The 24,316-nt window shown below is 37.0% G+C and overlaps 1 protein-coding gene across 2 annotated transcripts in view; it reads right to left on the bottom strand.

The window, feature by feature from the left end:
* grik4 (glutamate receptor, ionotropic, kainate 4) overlaps nucleotides 1–24,316 on the bottom strand; it is a 296,763-nt gene that overhangs the window by 60,922 nt on the left and 211,525 nt on the right. For both annotated transcript variants that reach the window (XM_088427398.1, XM_088427399.1), the window contains 2 exons: nucleotides 5,044–5,205; nucleotides 1,166–1,318 (listed from right to left, as the gene is read on the bottom strand). In XM_088427398.1, the coding sequence (XP_088283524.1) occupies nucleotides 1,166–1,318; nucleotides 5,044–5,205 (315 nt within the window). The remainder of the gene's footprint in view (nucleotides 1–1,165; nucleotides 1,319–5,043; nucleotides 5,206–24,316) is intronic.

Genomic DNA, 24,316 nt, shown 5'->3' with positions numbered 1-24,316 from the left:
TTTTTTTTCCCTCTGTCAAATGTAGAATAATAAGATGAAAACAGAGATGTACTGTAACCTACGTGTTTATGGCGAACAATAAACAACGCATGATTATAAAGTATTTTCAGAGCGGTCATTTTCAACCATTATTTTCAATAGGAAAAACATCATTATTCATCTACCCAATCTCTCTGCATTGCCTTTCAGGGTGAAAACAAGAATAAGGACGGAATATTTTAAAGTGAATACAGATCTGATCTTATTCATCCCAAAAATATAAATAATTTAAAGAAGCTATAGAGAAATGAACAGCTTATCAGCTAACAAATATTATAAAATGTAAAAGGATTTGGAATTTTTAATGGGAATCAAAATGTTTCAACAAAGTCATTTCTAAACGACAAAAGGAAAACTTTTAATGAGGAAGCAGTATAAATAAAGATGCAATTTCAGGAGGAAAAATATTACATTTTGTAACTAAAGAGATTTTTTTTTAGAATAATGAATGTCACATATCTTTTGAAAAAAAACACTTCTACAAATAATGCAACTTTTTATTTGTTCCTTTTATATTTGTACAGGAAAACACTTTTTGTCCATTCAGAATGTCATTGTAAACTATTATTCATAAATGGAATCTTTTAACTTCCTTATCGATAAATAGATATATTGATTTGTGTAAATACAATACATCTCCAAGCTAATTGTCCGTGTGAATTTTTTTATTTGTCTCATTTATATTTGTACAGGAAAACACTTTTTTCTATTCAAAATGTAATTTCACATTCACAAATGGAATGTTTAACTATTTCTTGTAGCTTTGCTGCTCATCTATAAATACATATTTATGTTTTTTTATCTAAGTATAGTACATCTCTAAGCTTTTTTTTTTTTTTTTTTTAGAAAACACTCTTAACTTTCACTTAGGTAATTGGATATAGTATTGAGTTAACAATAATTTTGGTATTCTCTGGGGAAAAAAAAAAAAGTGCTAAAGCCTTCCTCATTTAAATTTGACCCCCTTTGGAAGTTTCTCAAGGGCATCAGCGTATAGCTTTAAGCTTCACCCCTGATTTATATGGACATACAAATAGCTCCCGCTGCCAACAATAATAAACATTTCCATAAAGGCACGTTGAGTTATTATTATCTTTTTTATGAAGTCCAGCCTGGGCCAACTTACCATCCTCAGGTAATTCATGAGGCTGGTGCCGTGCTCCCAGATTTTGGAGGACTTGCATGAGAGCTGAGTGGCGCCTACATTTTGGCTACGGTTCAGCTCCTGGACTGCTGCCACCACCGCGTATACCGCATCAAAGAGAAGCGCTGAGGAGAGCTGCACAAGAGCGAGGGGGAGATAGAGAGTAAGTGGAAGGTGGATGTATAATGCATGCACGCAGCAACTGCACAAACTCAGAGTGAAATGTGAGCGGTTGCCATTCAGCGAGCGCTCAACGGGGGTGAGATGATTCCATTAGATCATTAAACATACTCGGCCAGATTTATTAGGATCCAGAATGGCGGCCACTAAATTGTGCATTTCGCTCTGATGGATCGGGCTCACTGTCGGTGGGCGTGTTGCACGTGATTTACTAAGATTGTGATCTTTTACTGAGAATCCGAATGGCACGCACTAAATTGAGTGCTCGCTCACTCAAACAGATGGCAATAGGTGTAAAAAGGGTGACAAAATTAAACAGTGGGTATAACAGAGAAGAGTTAATGGCTTGAATTTCTCAAGTACACCAAATCAGTCTAACATTGTTTTTTCCCCCTTTTCAAGGAGGTCATATGTATATTGAAAAAAAAGACCAATCATCAATCCGACGCTAGCCTAATCCAATCCATTGAAACAATGTACCGTATTTTCCATATATAAGGCGCACCGGATTATAAGGCGCACCCTCAATTGATGACATATCTTAAAACTTTTTTAATCACAACATATCACTCAAAGTAACAACAATAATAACTCAAATAATAACTCTCAATAGTGTCATAACTCTATGTTAATATGACCAAACTTGTTCAACTGTAATCACAAAAGAGAAACAAGTAAAGCTTAGTTTATCAGTTCATTCCCCATCTACGAATCCCAATCTAAATATTGATCCATATATAAGACAATCTGATTATAAGGCGGACCATCAGCATTAAAAAAAAAAAAAAAGGCTTTTAGGTGTGCCTTATAGTGCGGAAAATACGGTATTTACTGAATCTCACAAGCCCCCAAAAAACAGCTAAAAAACCCAATGGGATGCTTTACCTTTTTTTGCCATTTTAACCAGTAAAAGGTAATATTTTGCTCAACTAATTTTCATTGTCAGTCGTTCAATTGCTGAATTACTTAATTGGATACAGTGTGTCACTTTTTTGTCCCCCAAATACACAAGCATTTCTTTTGCCCTAAGTATGCTAGCATGGGTCTGCCTTTCAGAAGCACTTTTTTAAGGTTAAAAAAAAAAAAATAGTCTGCACAACATGTGTCAGGTTTAATAAATCACAGTGTAAGTTTTAAATTCAGCTATTTGCACATACTCTTTTCATGCTACATGTGGAAAAACACCACAGGGTCGTGCCCGGTTAGCGGATCAGCTTGCACATCAAGCCCATTGTGATGTGCTGACAGTGTCACGTTCTCTCAGATATTATCTTCCCTTTCCTCTCTGAAAAAAAGAACAACATCCATTTTATGTCCTCTCACGTCTGATGTCCGAATTGCCTCATCTTCGCAAAAGTCGCAACTTGCTGAGCCCACGGAGAAAGCCCTCGCAGAGCCATACTGCTGATGAAGTGACGGATAATGATACAGCCTATCGTGCCGCAACAAAGCTACCAAAAGGTCATTACACTGCAAAACAGTGATGTGTTTTAAAACTTCCTAATTGGCGGATAGCACATTAAGAACGACGTGGAGCGTGCCGAGATGGTAGGGGATTCTATTAAAATGAACTCATCTGTTGTAGCTTCCCAAAAAGACTTGAAATAAGAAAAATAGCATTATGGAGTGTTATACTCTAAAAACGGAGTCATGATAATCAAATGGAAATAATATATATATATATATATATATATATATATACATACATACAGTGGGCCCCCGGTTAACGAACCCCCTGTCTTACGTATTTTTCATCTCACAACGTGGACCGCTGTTTTTTTTTGTCCCCCTCTTACGCACAAACCTTTCGTCTTACTAACCATCCAACATGCCGGTCAGTGTGTTCGCACTATTTTTTTCGCTTTGCTGCATCAACAAAAACAACTTTTCTCGCATATCACGGAAACGCCGATATGCTATTGGTTGATTAAGGTCACAGTCACGGTCACACACACACACACACACACACACACACACATACATACATACATACATACATACATACACATATATATATATATATATATATATATATATATATATATATATATATATATATATATAAAAAACTTTTTTTTTCACAAATTTCACATGGGCTGGAATCGGACACTCCTTGCTAGCGAGACAACAGCACTGCAGTTGCAGCCATACCACGCGAGTCCTACAGGCGCACTTGTACGTCAGACCTCATTAGCGTCAAAGACGGCGTATTACTTCTTCCAGTGGCCGGATGACTTAATCTTGCACAAGTGCCATCAGCCTTTTCTTCTTTCAACTTTAAGCTAATTAGCCATAAAGGCGCAATGCTGCGAGCGAAGAAGTATTCAAGCAACCTGCTGTGAGAGCAACTGTACAGCTTTTTATCACGCTGTGTTCTAATGCTTATTGGCCTCTTTCAGCAGCCAGCTTGTGTGCAACAGAGGGGGGCAAATTGTTGAGCGTTGTCTCTTCGTCTACATTCATTCAGTTCAATTACACATTTGCTCATTAATCGACCGTTCTATTGGCTTCCAGCTAAGTTCCTGACAGTACAAACCGCACAGCTGAAATAATTTGATTTTCTTTGACACTCAATACAAACGCTAAAATGGAATTTGAGTCTTTTCATATTCATGCATGTAATATTTGTTTTGTCAACTCTCCAACTTGACATCAGCACTAAACACTGATATACGTACCTTGATAATCTCTGCAAGAATGAAAGTTTCAAATATTTAAAAGCCTCGAAACCCGACCAGTCAACTTTAAGGTTAGTGACTAATCATAATTCATGTATTGTTTTGACTTTTTTTCTCTCCGAGCTTAGAGATCAAACTGGATCTGCTCAAACCTTTAAAACTCATTTAAAAACATAAACAAACAAGGTTGATGTTGACTTCAAGTAAACATCCTTTGACGTCAATGGCGCTCAAAGTCTTAATATTCTACTTAAGAAATCATATTTTCAATCAAATTAGTTGGATAATATTAGTTGGCTTGGATTAGAGATGCGCATACAACCTCTAAATCAGTGAACTGTCTGGATCTTATCAAAAGAAAGTCAATTTAAAAAGAAGGGAAAAAAACATAACTGCTATTTAACTTAGTTTAATGCTAGGATAACTACATAGAAAAACCCAAAACTCATTACTGCGCTACATGATATCCTCCTGAGAGCCAACTTACTCATTTGTGTCCACTGCTGTCCATTTTGTCTGAGACAACAGAGTCATTTCATCGCACCTGAAATATCGTTGGAAAGGCAGGCACGTCCTCTAGTGTGGACACTAGGACTTAGTTAGAAAGAGTGAAAATATGGAGCGCTACAGGCCAAAAACACATTTTCACCACAGTGGACAAATGAAAAAGTTACAGTATGTCTCCGGTGGCTATTAGACAGGTACAGTAGCATGTCATTTGGGAGCTGGCAACATTGTGCATTCTGTAATTCCTCCAAAAGTGAATGAAGACCCCACAACAGATTTAATGAGGCGCAGCCAGAAAAACAACTGGCTAAGATGTCCGCTCCAATCAAAGCGGTTAACTGGATAAATGTCATACTTGTATAATTTGGCGTTTGTTTTGGATGTGGTCCCTTTGTTTTAGGATGATTGCGTTGCAAATGCATTCAGTCTTTAAAGGTCTGTTTGGCCTTTGTAAAGAAACACACAAACTGTTTGTGCATGCGTGTGTGGACTAACCGGGGTTCCCGCGAAGGGAGCGTGTTCACAGTTCTCTTGCCAGGAGCGGTTGAGGCTTAGCGCGAAATCCTCAAAGAATGGATGCGTTTGGTTGAAAACGGAAAAACCCACGATGTTGACCCGCTGATCCGCCAGATCGTCCAATCGCAGCATGGAAAACTCCTGCGGGGCCAAATGACATCATGATGTAAACGCAGCATTCGCAGCTCAATTTGATTGAATTTTGGCACTCATATCAATGTGTAGTAATAATTTGAAAAGACAAAGATAATCTTCCTCTCTCGGCTTTACGAAGCATTAGATTTGATGAAACTCTGTTAAACATGCAGAAACCCTGTTAAAAACCCCATGTGAGAAACTGAATGATTAAGTGCAATTTACGATGAAAAAAGATAGAGTAAACATATTTCTTTCCCTTGTGTAATTTTTTTTCAGGGACAAGGTATATTTTGAAAATTTATCGTAGAATTATAGCCAAAAGGCTCATTTCTATCAGTAGTCCCCTTGCCATAAGGAGCATGGATGTTATAAAGCAAACGACAATAAAAGCATTAATGGAAAAAAAATTAAAAATTTAATAAAATACATATAGAAGCTTTAAAAAGCTATAGAATACACATTGCCAATATCCACACGTTCTTATGTTGACAAATTTGATTGTGAGTTCAAACCATCTATTTTCATGTAGGTTTGAATGTAAGACATGGACACACTTATCGTTTGTGGGATTGTTGTATCGCTTCATGTTTAAAATAATTTGTTCTTAATTAGAAAACAACATTTTGTTGTAAATGTCAAAGCACTAACGTATGTGATACCTGCAGGAACAGTTTTAATCTCTGTGTGTTTATTTATTGATTAATTATTTATTAAAGCTAATTAATTATTTAATGTATTTATCAAAGCTAGTGAAAGTCAAAATCCGCCCAAAATATTACCATCCATTATTTGAGCAAAAAGCGACATCAACTTGCACCGGTTCGTATATTTACCAACATAAGAAAGACTCATCAGATGAATGGCAAATTATGACGCTCCTACGCTTGAAATACAGAACTGATGATAGAATGAAGCAAAATAAACAAGGGCTGCATGCTCATAAAAACATTGATAAACAAATAAACTGGCAGGGAGCAGAGGGAAAATAAAAGTATAATCTTATTTGGCTCTTTTGCTTTCAGGCATGCACTCTTCCTCTTCCGTTGGGGGGGAAGCGCCGACAGGGGACGGACGCAGATAGAAATGAGAATGTGACGGGAGTATAGGAGGCGGGGGGGAGGAGGGTTGGGGGACGACCGTTTCCTGAAGCCTAACGGAGGTGTCAGAAAGCACAACCCCCAACCTTCAGGTGGCAGCCCTGGCAGGCCCTGTGTGCCATCTTGCATTTGACAGGCTGACAGTCAGCCAGTGAGGCCACAGATTGCAAAGATAAGCACGGACGGATGATATGCTCGCTGAGGAAAATAAACACTCACGGTTGACCGAGCTGAGGACCAATGTCATCAACTGTGGTAAATTACCGTGCCAGTTAGTCTGCTAGCAGGCAACAGACACCTAATCAGTTATTTTCTTTATACTGCAGCATGTTTAAACCTTTTACCTTATTACTCTGCATAATGACTGCATCTTAATGACAAAAGTTGTTGCCAAATTGTATGGAAGTGGACAATTTGGTTCTCATCCAAAATGCGATTGTTCAGCCTCTGCTGAGGTCTACTCGACCCTTTTAGTGAAAAAAATACAAATAAATAAATAAAAAACACCTTTTACGGACCAAATCAGCTTTTATGTACTGCCAGAGCATTCAAAGCTTCTGCCTCTGAAACTTGAATTTACATGAGGCTGCTCTGATTTTGGTTTCTCAAATCATTAAATGTTTCCACATACCTCCTGCAATGTGCTCACAGACTAGTCTCTGTTTGGTGCATTGAATCAGTTACCCTTCTATTGATATTTGAGGTGTCCTGCTGTGTGGGCGGTCATTGAATGCATCTCACTTTAACTGCATGAATGAGAACAGAACTTGCTTTCTTTTGCTTCTTCAAGTTGCTATTGATTGTTGAATGGAAGTACTTTTTTTTCCACAACCTTGTTCATAAAACTGAAAATCTCTTGGCACAATATTTGCTATCCCACACTGGAAACGCGCCACCAGAAAGCTCAGCTTGATAAAGTCTGATACGTGGTTGTAGTTATGGTGATATAAAAAAAAAAAGTTTAAATTCCTTGTAAGTTGTTTTCGAACAATATGACCACAGTGTAATTGACATTCCACATGGCTAAAATAAATGGCGTGCTTGTTTAAAAAATAAATAAGACCGTGAAGGTAATTTCGAACCAAAACAATGGGCTTTGCGAAATCTGTCAGGACTCGGGACACAAGCCTCAAAATCAAGTCCCGGTTATACCGGGAGCAACATTAGCTATTTACTACAAGCCTAACATAACACTAGAAAAACTCTTATGAGGCACATCTTACGACAGGAACACCTGGCAACATTAACACCAGCCTGTTTGCCTGGTTCACAAATAAAAAGTCAATGTGACGGAGGTACTCACAAAAGACTTACAAAGTACTTTAAAAGCCACAGTGAAGATGAGAGAGCCGAGATTTTTGTGGATTGTGTGCAAGTAGACAAATATTAGCGTGGAGGGACAAACATTTGGTTGTCCTTGACTCTCGTCCTGAAACATCAGCAACAAAGTGCATTGTATATATTCCTACTTCAACTAAGATTGGCTTGTGCCAAAGGGTATTTTGAGCATGAACCAGCCATTTTGATTGTATTCCCTATTCAAGAATTGCTTTGCACAACTATTAAACAAGTGCAGCTGGCAACAAAAACACACTTTTTTAAATGTTTTATTTTGGTTTGAATATAACTATAATTTCACTACCTAATTTTAAGAAAATCTTTCAAAAGATTTCCATGCTAATTATAGGATGAGGAAAAGAGGTTAGGCTGGCATTAACTATTGTATGTTGTACTTGATTTTACATGTTTTTTTTTTTTAATAAAATATTCAATGTGCCTCCACTAGTCTTAAAATGGCATTCTGATTAATATTGTGTCCGTCAAATATTCATTAAGCAGAAAAATCCACCAGCTTTTATATACCTCATTTTGCCACAAGGTATCAACTGAGAGTGACATCACAGTTGCTCTGCGCCCAGGTAACGGTCATGTGGTCATGCAACTTTTGCAAGCTGAGCTGTGATTGGTTGTTATTTCAACCCTGAACAATTGTGAGGTCATTTTTACTTGACAATAAGTGGCAAAAAGGCAACCATTAAGATGAATAAAAGCGGATGGATTGTGTTGTTGAATTCATATTCTACTCACAAAGCATTATTCAGAATATCATATTTTGACTGGTTGGGCCTCATTGAACATATTACTGTCAAAAAAACAACAAAATCCTTGACTTTCTCCTTAATGACTGAGGGCAAAGGATGCGATCTAAATCATGATACCGAAAATCCTCCATTTCACAATTAGACACGCAGATTTAAAAAAAATGATGCAATAATTGGACAAACGTATCAAAGTTGAAACCATGAAGATGCAAATCTTGTGCTTGAAACTATTTTCTTGATTCCCATTATCCTTATCTAGCCCTTGTGGGCCCAATTGAGCTTTTTGGGACTGGCCATGTAATTACGGGCTAAGTGCGCTTTGATAGCTCATTAGCGGCAAAGGAACCCATCATTATATTTGCCCCTCACAGCTGCTTATATGTGTATGCAAGTGCAGGATAACACACCAGGTGAACGAGAATTTCTATAATCAAGGAACACTTGTAATTAGAGAAGAATCAAAATATCCTCAGGGTACGTGAGAAAGAATAACACTGGGGCGTTATGTTTGCACATACTTTTAGTAGTGACAAATGCGGACTACTTCCAACCATTTCAATCAGTACTCTCGCTTGCATACTAAACGGACCAAACTTGTACTGGGCATTCCTCATTTGAGAGGACGATTGGTTCTCAGCGGTGGGAAAGTGAAGACAGACTTTGGGGGGTCAAAACCAACTGTGATCATTGAGTGGGTGAAAAAGGCAGAGCTTTAAAACGGTGAGGACAGAAAGGCAGAGTGAAAAGTTGACTCCAAGAGAAGAGGCAAAACAAAAAGTCTCAAGAACAAGAAAGCTATGGAGATGAAAGGAGCATGTGGTCCTGCCAAAATATTTGAAAGGATCCAAACATGGTAGAAATTACACTGATAAGTAAATTAGTGTTTGAGTGATATGATGTTTTAGTGTTGTCAAGAGATTAAAAAAAAAAAAAGATTAATTAAGATTTGAAATTCGTTGACATAATCAATTATTTTAATCTTGCCTAAAAAATTGTGTAGAGCAGTCCTTCTCAAATAGTGTGTGTGTGTGTGTGTGTGTGTGTGTGTGTGTGTGTGGGGGGGGGGGGGGGGGGCAAGAAAAAGGCTATTTTTTAATAAAAATAAGGAATGACGTCTTGTTTTAAATGATTATTTAATTCAGGTATCTTTGATGTAATATTTTCAGTTTTAGACTAACCTGTAACCTGTATAAATGCAGTCAAAAGTAGCTAACAGTTTAAAGTTAACTATTAATATAAGTATTACTTTTTGTTTCGTTAAATATGATACCGTTTTAGGTATAATCATACAATTTTATGTACAGTATTTCTATGTTCGCCACGTTGAGATAGGCAGCCCAAAAGTAGTATTAGTTGTTTTAGTATTACTAGTATTAGTTGTATTAGGTTGCACTATGCATTATAGGACCTTTTTTTTAATGACCTGTACCTAGGGTGTGTGTAAAGTATTGACCTCCGGGTATATGATTATTATTACTCACTCATTGCTTGTAAATATTAAGATTTCCTTTGTTTTGACTGACTTGCAAAATGAACTCAAACTAAATTCATGATATAAATTTAAGGATACAATGTAATGTTGTGGATTTATGTGTATCAAATAATGAAACCAGTGTTATGTGTATATAACAGCTGTAAATGGATGAAATAAACAAAGGTCAAAAGTTAAATATTCAGCAAATATGAGCCATTTGGTCAATTATTTTTTGCTGATGTTTGAAGGGCCATAATCGGCAAATTTAATGGGCCAGCTGATTAATCGGTCAGGCCCTAATAAGATTATGCTGTAGGTCAATGGTTGAAAGCGTTTGAAAATGATTTACTTGGTATTGTTTTTATATTACATTTCAAGACTCTGTTGCTTGAACAGGAATGTGTATGTTGCCCTTCTATATCAGCTGTAGTTGTAACTGGAGTGGCTGATCACACTTCAAGTGTGAAACAACGCAAATATCTATTTTGGAAAATGTGCCTGTGAGTCAAACGCTCTACACTTTTCTCAGTTGCCTGCCAATGAGGAGAATTTACCAACTAAGCACACCCCCATGCAGTCGTTCCAATACTAAGCAGTGCGTATGAGAAGGCAGCCAGAAAAAGCACGCATGATTACAATACCAACAGGCTATACTATTTTTTTTCCACATCCCTAGCATACAGAATGCCAAAAAAAAATGTGATTATATTTTGATTATGATGAAATGCACGGTCCCCATAGTGCACCAATCCTGCATGTGCTAAATCCATATACGCTCCAAATGTGTGAACCTGTTGGTTGAACTGCTGAATAATTAGATCCCATAAGGGATGAGATGACAATAGCCTCCAATCCCAGACATCCTCCTACTCTCCACAGATGGGGACCGCTTAGAAGTCTCTCGATTCCAACTTTAGAGCCGCATATTGGAAAAAAGCAAATAAATGATGGGAAAGATCTCCTGGAAGTCAATGGGCCTCTATCAATTTGTCCCTTGGCCACATGTCTTCGGGAAAGGAGAGGACGGCTGGGAATTGGAATTGCTATCCTGACTACCGGTGCCTCTTCAGACCAGCTGAAGTATCCTTGAAGAAGAAGATTGTGCTGCTGTGTTGTCACTCCGAGTGACTAAAAAGGGTTTGTCGGTTCCGTTCATGAATGTCAAATGATCTACATGTATGTGCAGTTTCCCAACCAGGGGTAGGTGAGCACTTTGCAAGGCATATGAAGAAACCTATTAAAGCTCAAGTGACTGATGAAAATGAAAAATGATGATGATATCGCTGATGAAAATGAAGTGCATACTATGGCTCTGAATAGGATTAGTGTTGCCTCTTTAAAAGGGACTTAACAATTCTCATGTTGTTGTAAATACCAGATTTCATAGATTGGTAGAGAGCCCACTCGATTGCGGTGTTTAACTTTGATGCAGTTTTTTCGTCTGGGTTTGAAAAGGTTGCGTTTGAATGCACCGCAGTCACAATGTAGTTAGCTGCTAGCACAAACGCTGGAGACTTGTGCCGTATCATGCAATGACACCAAAATAGACTAGCGGTTTCTTTGCATAATTAATCAGTGAATGAATTCTGTATATTTTTATTTTTGAATGATGGTGTGTTGATGTTGGTAGCTCTGGAATATGACTGCAATAAAAATGGAGTCATAAGGGATCACACTCCTCATCCACAGCTATGGAGGACAGCTTCAAAATACAAGCTAGGCGTTTAATTGTAGTCCATGTACTATTTAGTGTGTTTTTTTTTTAAGTTGAAGTTTTGAATGTTGTATGTTCCATGATTTTTTTTTTTTTTTTGTGGTGCGCATACCACAAATAAGTGTGTGAATGTTGTCACAACCATATACGTACAATTTAAAAGTTGCACACGCTCTGAGACGGGATGAATAATTTTACCAGCTCACACTATAAAGATGCATAACATTGCATTGTGGAGTCTTGGAAGAAACGTGAAGAAGTGGTGCTTAGGATTTAGGAGCTGTGGGCTGTTGCTAAATGAATGTAGATGTACATTTGTTTCTTTTATAACAAGCGGCCTTGTTAAAACAGATTAGATTATTCAATTAACGACTTTCCCAGATTTCTGTCACGCTGAATTAAACAGTGATCAATATTATGAGTGCATTAGTGCTAGCCAGTTTGTACTTCGCACCTTCTGCTCCCTAAACAAATTTAAAATGAAACCATCAAGTAGCATGATCGTTCATTATTGCCATTGGTGATCAAGTCATTTTGCGCAAATGCCGATTTGTAAGCGCTGGAGCGCGTCGTCTCCCGGTTCTTTAGATTTGTCATGAAACGAAAATCTAATGCTGCCATGTTAAAAGGGCTTAATTGCCGAAAGAACTAGCCGGCAACACTTGACTGATAATTCTCAACGGTCGATCGCGATAAAGGACACCTTTCACATAAGATGTAGTCGTCTGATCCCATTTGGCAATGTTAATTAATGACATTTCCTACAGTTTCTGCACCCTCCGATAAAGAGCGTCTTAAGTGGCGATAAGTACCGACGATTTGAAAAGAAAAGGGCAATATTTCTTATCTCGTGACGCTGCGCTGCAAAGCAAGCAGGCAGTCTTAAGTCATGTTTCTCTAAATTGGATATTGATTGTTAAAAAGATAAAGTAGTAATTAATGATATTTCCGCCCTGTGATTGAAAAAAGGGGTTAGGTCAGGTGAGCTAAAACTTCAAAGCCTCGGTGCGGGCTTGACTGCGGAATGAAATATATTTTTTAATATGCAGATTGTCTATGCGGCGGACAGTAAATCATGGAAACAATTGCCACGTAAATCGAGGGTCTAACGCCTCCTCCGGGCTTTTAATTATGATGTTCTCACGGAGCGCAGCGTGGGAGGAAAAGAGGTAGTGAAAGGGAGCCTTAAAAAATGCCACGAAGATTTCTTGTAGACAATGGTTCAAATGATGGAATGAATCTCCTGTAGCTGGACATGAGATCACAAACCGCATGGTGCCGCACCTTGCAACTAAAGTCATCCACCGCTAGATCAGACGCCTTATCATCGCATTCATCTCGGCGCAGCACGCTGTTGTTAATACATTAGCTTTGCTTCAGAGCTCATAATAGTCGCATACATCAAAACAAATCTGGCCGGAGTCCTGCAGCGTGCTGGAAACAAATGGCTAGTTTTATTCTATTATTCACCATTATTCATAGCCTTTGCTATGACCTGGAACAGTTAGAGCCCATTTGTGAGGTAGAGACCTTCTGCCCAGATTAATATTTAGACCGTTTTGAGTCTAAAAATGTATGAATATTTCAGATACTGACATATGTTAGGAATCTGAAGCAGCCTCCTCCAGGAAGCACCAGCAGCAGAAGAAGACTCTCAAAATGCCAAGAGTTTATTAACTCATTCGCTGCCTTTGATGACTTTAGATGTCAAAGGTCGTTTTTTTCTTATGAACGTTTGGATACCACCTTTTCTCAGACCAAAACCAGTAAGAGAACTCAACTCTCGAGTAGTCACCAATTACTGCCCCAAGTATCGATACCGCTTAATATGTTTAATCAGCGTCACATTTTTTTGGCGTCCAAGTTCGAGCCATCTGATTTTGTCAGGTTCGCGATGAGGATGTAGGGAGAGAGTGTGCGCCGCAAAATAATAATTCAACTGTGAAAAGAAAAAATAAATGAATAAACAAACAAGACCAAAATAATAAACATAGGAACAATTGAACATGTGAAATAAACTTACAACAAAAGGCTCATATGCATGACTGTAAAATAACAAAAAAAAACATTTTAATGGTAATAAAGTCTGCTGTATATTTATCACAAAATTGTGCAAGCTTTGAGCTGTTGAAGTAGCTGATAGGAAAAAAAAAATGCTTCCTGGTTCTTCCAGGACTCATGTTAGAAAAGATATACCGGTCGTTCAAATACAAACTACAACGTTTTCCCTCATTTGTGTGGAAGGGTTATGGGGGTGAACCACATAGGCCAGAAAGTTATTCCAGCAGGTCAAATGTTCTTCTCAGTAAGAAACCGTGGCATGTGCAGGGAATTGTAAATATGTGCGTTGTCATGGTGAAGTAGCCATGAAATGGTCACCTGGTCTGGGGAACAGGACAAATTGGTTTGTAGGTGTGCTGGTTGATAAAGAAGAATGCTTGCAGCTTGTAGGTTAAGTTTGAGGTAAACAGTACCAGGCATAAGTTTGGAAACACTTTCACATGCTCTCAAAAGCATGACAGTTAAAAATGTTAAGCTATGACCTCTTGAAATTTTACATGTGAGCTGAAGGTCATTCCAAAAGCTGACTGATAAAATAAGATGTGCAAAGCTATTACCAGGACAAAAGAATCAGAAGAAGTTTTGATTAACATGTATCAAATGATGCCATTAATATTTCTTCATAATCTCACTGACTTTATTCTAAATCTAGAATTCAGGAAAGGTAGTAATAATGGAAAAAAAAATCCCCCAAACTGTTCAAATAACCCAATTATGGCTTATAAAATCTCTGACATAATATTTGGATGAATAAGACTGAAATTACTGAGTACTTTGAGGAAAAACAACCCAAGGTTTTTTTTTGTTTTTTTTTTTGGAAAACAACCCAGATTTGGGTCAAATTGACGCACATATTAGCTTGGTACTTTTTTTTTTTTTTTTAACCTATACACAACCATTACTCATTTATTCATGTAAAGTTTAAATCTGGATTTTTAATTTCTCATTTATGTTTAGAGTTGTAACTTAGAATCCTTGCCATTCCCATCGCATGTTTTAATGAAGACTGAATTTGGAATTGGACTCAGTTCAAAGAAAAGTAGTTGATTCGAAAATAATTATGTGTTAAAACATATATATTTGGGTCAATATGACATAACGTTCTGGGTTGCTTTGCAAAAAAAAAAAAAAAAAAAAAAAAAACTAAGTAATTTTTTTTACATTTTGGATATATTTGTGGCCCATATTTTTAATTGGATTTTAATAAGTACATATGCCTGTGTCAAAATGATGGACATAAAAAATGCATTATGCATTCCGGGCAACTATATCACTATATGCATTTTCGGGAGAAATGTAGTGAACTCAAACCAGCCACGGACTGCGGCATACTTGCAGGCACGGATGCCCAGACTGAACACGCAACGCCATCTGTTTTCCCAGACTATCATTTAACATGGAAATGTTAACAATTGTTTTCAAAAACTTCCAGTTTGAGAGCAGATGCTAAGCATTGTTCAGTAAACAGACAGTCAAACGGCATTCTTTTCAGTGGGACTATCTTGTGTAAACAACCTTTTGAGCTTTCAGACAACATCCTCAAAAGTGAAAGGATGCATTTCCATATAGATTCTGAGCATTCTGATTAAATGGACTACAGGCTACACCAAGTCTTGTTTCAAATCATTTGCTGTCACTAAAAGGATACCTTTAGTGGTGATGACAAAGAGGCTTCAGAGTTTGTTTTTTTTTGTTTGTTCCTTGATTAAATCAAATTCACATTTAATCTTGTGATGTTTGCCTTGCAGGATGTTGATAAATTGATGGTGACAGAGCAACGCTGAGCTCGTCTTTACCAGAAATACATTTTGCTGCCCACTTAGCAATTTGTTTGCATGCGTAGTTACTGTTGTATTTTTGTCAGCTTGGCAGGTTGTTGCCAAATTTTTTCGGGATCCATTTAGAAAATTGACATTGATTCTTTTCATCCAGAAGTCAAAGAATGGGAAAGTTTCGCCAACACAATTTGGCAGGTATTGAAGCTCTATTCCTAAAATTTGAAGATTTGCTATCAGATGCCAATTCGAAAGGAAAAAAGGACATGACTTGGTAGGGCCCGACTGATATGGATTTTTTTTTAAGTCGATACAGAGTTTTGGCTGGAAAAAAAAAATACAGACTGTTGACTATCATTCAATTAATTCCAAATTGTATAAAATATAAAATGGCAATTGTTTTCTACCAACTTCGGTTCACAATTGACATGGTGCCAAAATTGAGTTCGTAGAGCATTGATCCTTGTCATATGTGTTTAGTATGTTACTAGTTTTGTTATGTTACTAGTTGAGGTTAGGGTGTCATATTGTTATATGTTGTGGTGTGGTTATGGTGTGTTATGCTTGATTTATGTTGCACTATGCATTATAAGAGTTTTTTAAACAAAAGGTGACTTTAGATTGTGTGTAAAATAACCACACCCAGGTCAATTCTTTATACAACTTCCTTTTATTGCCTACTTTATTATTTGCTCAACTGTGGAATGTATTCTGCTCAGGGAAGTGAACAGAGCAAGAATTTCATTATTACTCTGCATATGACAATAAAACTCTTGAATCATTGCTAACCTATTCATTGCTTGTAAAATTAAGATTTGCTTTGTTTTCTACCGAGTGACCTTATTAACAAATTTCATGACAGATACTTAAGGATGAAAGGTCATATTACAGATTTATGTGTCGTAAATGATGATGCTTGGGTTACATGTACACAATTGCTGTAAATGTTAGAGTACATAAATGTAAATAGCTTAAATAATCAGCAAATATTTGAAGAGCCATAAATGGTATATTAATCAATTGGGCCCTCATTTTTTGCGATTTCTCTTGAATTTTTTTGATTCTATCTTTTTAGAAAAACCAAATAAATGTACCATTGAGCTGATTCAAGGAAAAACAGTATAAATATTGTAAAATATTAGCTTTGACGTGCATTTATAAAAGAGGAAGTGAACTACTTACTACCGCATAGATGTTCCGATAATCAACAGAGAATTACAGCGGTCAGAACACTTTAGTGCCACCTGTTTCCAAACAGCGTCATTAGAGTTAAGTAGTGCTTATGCACCCGCATGTTAAAAACAAGAGATGCTGATATCGTAAATGTATTAAAGAACTACTTCACTAAATTACTTTAATAAAGTTGGTTTGATACATTTCACTCAATGTGATGTGGATGGTGACTAAAATAATCCCTCTGGTTGAAAAACACAAGAAATGAAGAAAAACGTGATCATATAAATGATCATTTAAAACAACACTACATAGTGGCGACACAATCTTGTTCTTTTATGCCAATCGGTATTTGAATGGGATCCTTCTATAGTCTACAATACAGGACAATGTTTCCTCATATGTTCCAGGCTTAGACGTGTTTATTCACACAGCTGTCGGGAATTCATAGTACCAATTTATGAAGAGGCCTTCACTGACCTTTACGACATGCTTGAAGAAGGCCGGAACAAAAATCCAGTGTTGCGTGTTAATTATTTGACAAAGAACTAAAACAATGGGTGCTACAACGGGGAGCGCTGTTAACTTGCTCCAGCGGACAACACTTGCTGACTAATTGAGATACTACGTCATTAGCACAGGCCGTTATTTGAGGAAGCGACATTATTTCACACAAGTGGATTATACGACAGACTATACGTTAATGATACAAGCAGCAGAGCATATAACATTTTTGGTTGGCATTTGGATCTCATTTTGGTGGGTTGGGGCAAGTCCGAGGTCAGACACCGCATATTTTTTAATCAGCAAACAAATCCGAACAAATAAACTTCAGGATTAGGTATACAAGGGTAATTAGGGTGAGCAGTAAAGTCCAGTGTAACAAAACGGGAGGCAAAAGCATTAATTGTCTACTATCTTCGATTATGACTTCTGAACATTTAAGAAAAATTGCTAGCTGAACTTCTCAATAGTAGGATTTCATAACATGTAGAAAATAATTGCATGCTATGAAAAAAATTCTGGACCAGACCAAAGCTGAATCTGTAAAGACAGTGCACATGTGCGGCAGGCATATTGCTTTTGGACAAAAAAAGGAGTGGTAGCGGCAGACAAGTGTATTTTGAAGGGTCAAAAGTTGTAAAGCCAATTGCTGCGAGGCATATTATGGTTACAACTAAACAGTGCTGCTTTGGTAATTACAGAAGTGCCTCACCAAAGTAAATCACGGAGGTATCTTTAGAGTAGGGCTGCACAATTATGTACAAAATAATAATTGTGATTATTTTGGTCAATATTGAAATCACAATTATTAATCACGATTATTCATCATGTTAGGTCAAATATGTCTATTTATTGAACTTTTTTAAACAAGCAGTATATAAACAAGGCTTCAAGGCTTGATGCTTATGAAAAACAATAATAAACTAAAATAAATAAAGTAAAAATAATTTTTATTGTATTTTTAAAAAATCACCTAAGACATGGCAAAAACTTAGCACACAGGGCAACACAGTTAAATTACTTGCTGAGTGCAAACCAATGAAAAAAATGAACCTTATTTAGAACCAAGCATATTATTTACTTTTGAGCAAATTTGAATCAATTAGCAGTCAAAATGTAATTTTCGGTCATTTCAAACCAAATGTATTCCAATTTTGGGTCTCAGTTGACTGCTGACTGTATATGTTAGGAATCAGATGAGAAACTCAATGCCACGAGGTGAAAAAAGCAGAGGCTTTTGTCATGCAAAAAAGGGGGGAAGCATTGCCCCCTAAGGGTAGACTGACAAAGCGCTTGATTTGACAACTGTGTAGCTGGCTTTTCAAACGTTAATATCGCCAAGGATCATCTTACTTAATCGTGGCAGCCAATATCGTGATCGCGATTAAAATTCGATTAATTGTGCAGCCCTACTGAGAGATATTCAGGGGTTCAGGGATTTACAATGAAACATGTCACCAAAGACACTTATACGTGATCTCTACATTTAGATGAAGGAAATGGACACACCAACATCTAAAAATCCAGATCAGTGATTGCCACATCAGTGCTGTGTTTAATATTTCTAACTTCACAGATAGAAGTAGGTTTTTTCAAGAGATTATTTTTCAAGGGTATGGAGTGCATTATTGGAAATTTAAGAAAAGGGGCAAGTTATAATACATATTTTTCACACTGCAGTAGCTGTTACGTGACAAAATACTTGCTGGTCATGAACTAACAGCCCCGAATTAGCAGGTAAAAAGTATAATGTCACTCATTCACGAGGCACCCTGAATGTCTATTGTCACCAGTAACTTTTCAATGCTCCTAAAAACTGTATATGTTAGAAAAGCAGGTGCGGAAATTGGATTAGGGCAGCATGCAGGATAAACAAAGAAACGTGGTAGGCAATAAGTTCACTGGTTATCTGCCACTTGCTTGTGACAGGATGATGGGAGGAAGTAATAGCGCATAACAAGGAAGTCAACAACAACCAATTCCAACTTTCTTTGAGAGAGGCGACAGTAAGCCGCGCGACTCAAGTCGGGGGATTTAGAAGATAATCGACTTTAATACAAAAGTGGGGGTGCCAAGGAAAGTGGCTGGATGGAGAGGAGTCATTACACTACAGGTCTTTGCACGGGCAGGTCAGGGTCTCATTGCTGTAATGAAATATGCAAATGTTTACCCAGGTACACAAACAGATTTGGGCTGAAAAAAGTGCTTTGGATTTTCTAGTAAACAAGCAGTGTGTTATCAGTAGAGAAGAAATAACACAAACATATAATGCAGACCGTAAGATTCTTACAAGCAGTGGAGGAAGTATTGGAGTACAAATGTTTATTCTATAATTGCTCCCTCCATTTGTAAAAAGGCATTTGTGCTTTTCACTTCTTAACTACTCAAACTTTGTGAATGATGATACAATGGTACTTTATACAAAAAAAAAAAATGGTTAAGCCAATCAGGTTGTCTTGATTGATCGACATCTTATAACATTACAATAATTATATGTGGTGCGTCACAAAACCAGGGTATTGTCGGCAACTATTAAATCATGATATTGACATGTTCTAATTGTACATCAAATTCCCTTTAATATTTCGTATTATATGGCAGTAGCTAGAAAATTACCAACTTTGAACATTGCCATGTTAAAATCCAGAGTTTAGGGTTTAATTTTATTTTTGAAGGGACAATGTAATCACACGTTAAATGGTGAACAAAACATTCATTCATTTAAAAAGAAACAGCAAATTTCAACAATATGAAAACATATTTTCTATCGCACCACTATTTATTTATTTATTTTTCAATAGTAGCTCTTGTAATCTGCAATTATATTACGTAGTATGTGCCTTCCTAACAGGTGACTGACATCTTTCCCCACCATCTTTGTGCTACGGCTACCCAAAAGAGAAGAACTTAACAAACACAGTGTAGTAGGAGTTTTCTTGCAATTTTAGTGAGAGACATAGTGCGTGTGCTTCAAAATCATTGCATTTTCTTAGTTCGCCGTTAGATGGCACTACATTCTACTCAGTTAATTTAAGTACATTTTATTTGTATATTTTCTACATTGACCTCAGTAAAGTATTGAGTCAATTATTCTACTTTTACCTGAGTATTTATTACACAAAAAAACTCAAGAACAGAATGTATTTTATACCAGTATACTTGTAATAACTGATGAGATACTATATAATCACTGGTAAAGCAGTAATAGCAAGAGTCAAATATGTGTATCTTAACTATTTGTTTTCCAGGCTAACAACGAAAAAAAGGCAGTGGTATGATCCTATATCGCGAAGGTGAGATTATTCCACCCATATTTGTACCTCGTGCCACTTTAACCCACAAAATTATGCAAAATGACTCATTATAACGTCCTATGTGGATGCTGTTGCATACGTCAACGTCTTCCTCAATTTGTTCTCTGAGTGTGATTGTGACAGTGACCTTTTCCTCTAAGAGAAGGTCGATGAAATAACTAAAGCATGCATGATGAGTAGAAGAGGAAGTAGAAACTGCACAAGCTACATTACCATTGTCATTCCTACACAAGACAAGGTGAATTCACATTTATTCTCATTACTGGCAAAATTGGCATTGACAAAAGGTTGCTTTTGCCGTCTTGGTTACCCAAGAAATAGAGTGTTGTGAAGAGACATCTTGGCCATGGACTTTATCCCCAAGAGGACAGTCTGTTTGGTCCAGCTGTTCTTTGACTCCAATTACCGGTGACAATTCAGAGTTTACAGTGTACATCTGTCTATTATCTACAATGATTATGCACTCCAGTGTTGACATTAAACTGCTTTAAAATTTGAGTAACGCTCATAACTTTGAAGTGGAGTCTGCTAGCCTATGCCGTTTTCATAAGTGGCTGAGAACAGCCGGTCTCCAAGTGCGTGGCTCACAGCTTTGCGAGAGGAGCAGCTGATCAAAGGAAGAAAAAAATATCCAACCATTCATCCATCCATCCACAGTATATAGTACATGTATATATGCAGTAAATTTTCAACACCCCAGTTGATTTTTTTCTAATGGCGAGGGCACAGCTCTGAACGCCTCCTTCAGCCTGGAACCAAATAAGCAAACCAACCACAAGCGATCAGCATGAGGATGAGTGGCTAGAGAATATGGATGGATCTTTATGATGAAACCACCTGCAGATCTCACCATGTTAATTGGAATATTAAAAAGAAATAATCAAACCTATTTTTAACAGGAATTATATGGGCCAATTCCATCATTTTTAAAATCAATTCACATAATATATCTGAATTGAACTACTAAATTAAATGGCATTTGCTCTAATATTATAACTCATTAAGTTCTTAAATATGTGAGTGGTTATCTGTTCATATGTCCGTTCTTACGTGCTGTTTCCTTAAAACTACCAGTTTTTTTTTTTTTTTTGTGGTACAAATAAAGGCTTTCTATATGGGTGCATTATTAGGTCATGGGTAATTTTGCATTATATTAGAGAGGTGATATAATTTACATATTGAGTAAATCATAGTACAGTACTGTAGTAATATAGTGCATAATTTATGTAAGAATTAATTACCGCCAACAACAAGAGCATGGCAATGAACCGCTATCATGCAAAATAAGTAGTTTGTTTGTATTACAAATGGGAGACAAGCACATATTATTTATGACATATTAACAGTGTTGTTTACAGTCTGCATGCATTTTGTCTCCTTCCACACAGAGCCCATTACCTTTTCCATTTCTCAGCTGATTGAGTCTCAGCTATGAGTCTAAACAGGACGATATGAACTTGACATAAGCAGCGGAGGGGAAGTAATTAATTCGCAATCATTTTCACAGTCACAATGAGTACACTTTGAATGACAAGGTGCTTTTTGAGTTCATGCAGGGCATGCTTGAGAGTTTTTTTTTTTTAAAGTTTTGTTTCGGAAGAAACACAAAAAAACTCCTTTAAATATTGCAAAGAGAAAAATCCGTCCGAGCAATAAACACATGAAATTGAATTTTGTATCGCCTAGATAACATTTTTCATCAAGGCCAAAGCCTGAGGATGGCGGAGTGAGGGACATACACTGTTTGCTGAGAAAGATGGCGTGAGGATTGGCTTCAAGGGAAAAAGTGAAATGATGAGATCGCCATGGGCAAAACAACCCCAGAAGAGGAAAATAAACCTTTCTAATAAGGTGAGGGCAGAAAAAATCATGCAAGCCTCAATTTCAGCTGGTCAAATATATATATATATATATATATATTTGGAATAATTAGGAGCGTCATATGTTGAGGTCAGAGCTCCAAATTGCTAATAATTAAGCGTGGCGGGCACGCCAGTGTCTTGACAAAGAATAATGGGGATTAACTAAGATAAAAGCCTCACAAAACTTCACTTCATAATTAATACATAATAGCCTGTAGGCCTTCAGTAAAACGGGGGTCAAAAATAATACAATTAGCTTAAATGAGTAGGAGAACCTCTCAAACTGAACGGCCCTGTGGTGACATCACTGGAAAACTACAGCATATAATTCTTGGGGGGGGGGCATGGCGTCAGAAAATCTGAATATTGAAGGCTTCTAAATTGGAAACCAGCATCAAGTAACGAAGATGTGTTTGGCTTTATCTGTACTATTTGATAAGGCTTGACTTTAGGAGTCAGAATACACATGCATTTTTCTACTTCCATTTGGGTTTTCATTTGGACATGTGAGGGCATCAGCATTTGTTAGTTGAGGCTTTGCTGTTTTTTTTTTTTTAAATAAGTATTAGTCTGCAATACTTTATAAATAAGCGTAGCACATGTTTACAATGATAACAGCTTGTACGTAGCAGCATGTATCCACACAAACTACCGAAATCTACCTTATCCAAACAACAAAATGATATGGACTTAAGTTGTTGTCTTCCTCTTTGGCATCTTTCAGGGCTTTGAACAGAAGCTTAAAGGATGAGCTTGTGAAAATCTAGTCTAAGACTTTTTTTTTTTTTTTTTCTAAAGGACCCACAGACACATCTTTCTTCAAACAGAGGACCCGACTTCACAAAGGGTTTTATGCGTGGAGGGAAGAACAGATACGGAGGATATATTCCTATTTAATTCATTGATTCCTTTTCGTAACATTAAAGGGAGCTTATACTTTGGGTACTCATAGTGTACTTTGAGATTCCCTGTGAGGAGGGGGATGTCACATAACCATAGAAAGCATCAAACTAAACTCGAGCAGAAGACTCAAAAACTGGACTTTATTCAGTATTTTATTCAGAAGCTAGATTGTGTAACAAAGAGATATATGTCATTGAGATGAAAGACAATTTGCACCTGTATATAAGCTAAAAAAGCTAAAATGAAGGCTTATGTTTTCCAAATGAGTCACGATAAGAATTTAGCATTATGTTGCTTCATGTTTCAATTTATCTGCTCTTAAATCGAAAAGAAAACAGTCTTTCCATCACTGCATTAAAAAGATTGACATTTGCTGATAATTTGAAGAACCCTGTTAAAATATTCAACCATCTGAAATGCCTTCACCTACTCCCATTTGAGAACCAGTGGTTTTAAACCACAATCAAAATGATCACACCTGAACAAACAACAGAACAAAAATGTCCATGCCATCGTCTCGTACTTTATTTTGTTATTTAAGTTATTTCGTATTTCTGCACCTTCCATCTCACGTGGTGGCCATTTTGCCTTTTGACAAAGATATCAAAGTGCCAAGGGTCTCAGTTTGCTGACCAATGACTAATACCCCAAAACAGGTGAGCCTATGATGTCATTTTCTGTCACCAGCAAGAAGCAAAATAGCTACCCTTTGATGTGAATAAAAAAACAGTAGATTTTGCTGGTTAATTCATATTCCACAAAAACAATATAAATGAGAATAAGCTGTGAAGACTCAAGGGACCTGACAGAACATACTATAGCAAAAGAAGTTTTTGAGTTGACTTCCCTTTTAATGTATGCACATATTAAGGACGCTGGGTGGAATATTTGTAAGTTACAGTTTACTAGTGTTACGCAAATGCAGCTACGGTGTCACAGAAAGATACTTTGGAAGCATGCTCCAAGCAAGGAAAAGCGTTCGCAAATACAAATACAAATGATTGAATACCATTGATTTCAGTGCATAATAGTGCGGAACCTACAGTAAAAATCTTGGGCAAATATGTCACCGCTGGTTAGTTACCCCGGGCTTCCGCCGACATAAGGAAAATAAAAACACAATTTTTACATTCAG

Source organism: Hippichthys cyanospilos, chromosome 11 (assembly GCF_059441005.1).
Source record: "Hippichthys cyanospilos isolate Australia breed blue-spotted pipefish chromosome 11, RoL_Hcya_1.0, whole genome shotgun sequence".
NCBI classification, from domain to species: Eukaryota; Metazoa; Chordata; class Actinopteri; order Syngnathiformes; family Syngnathidae; genus Hippichthys; species Hippichthys cyanospilos.
The sequence above is the reverse complement of the archived record's forward strand: the minus strand, read 5'-3'. Positions and strand labels throughout refer to the sequence as shown.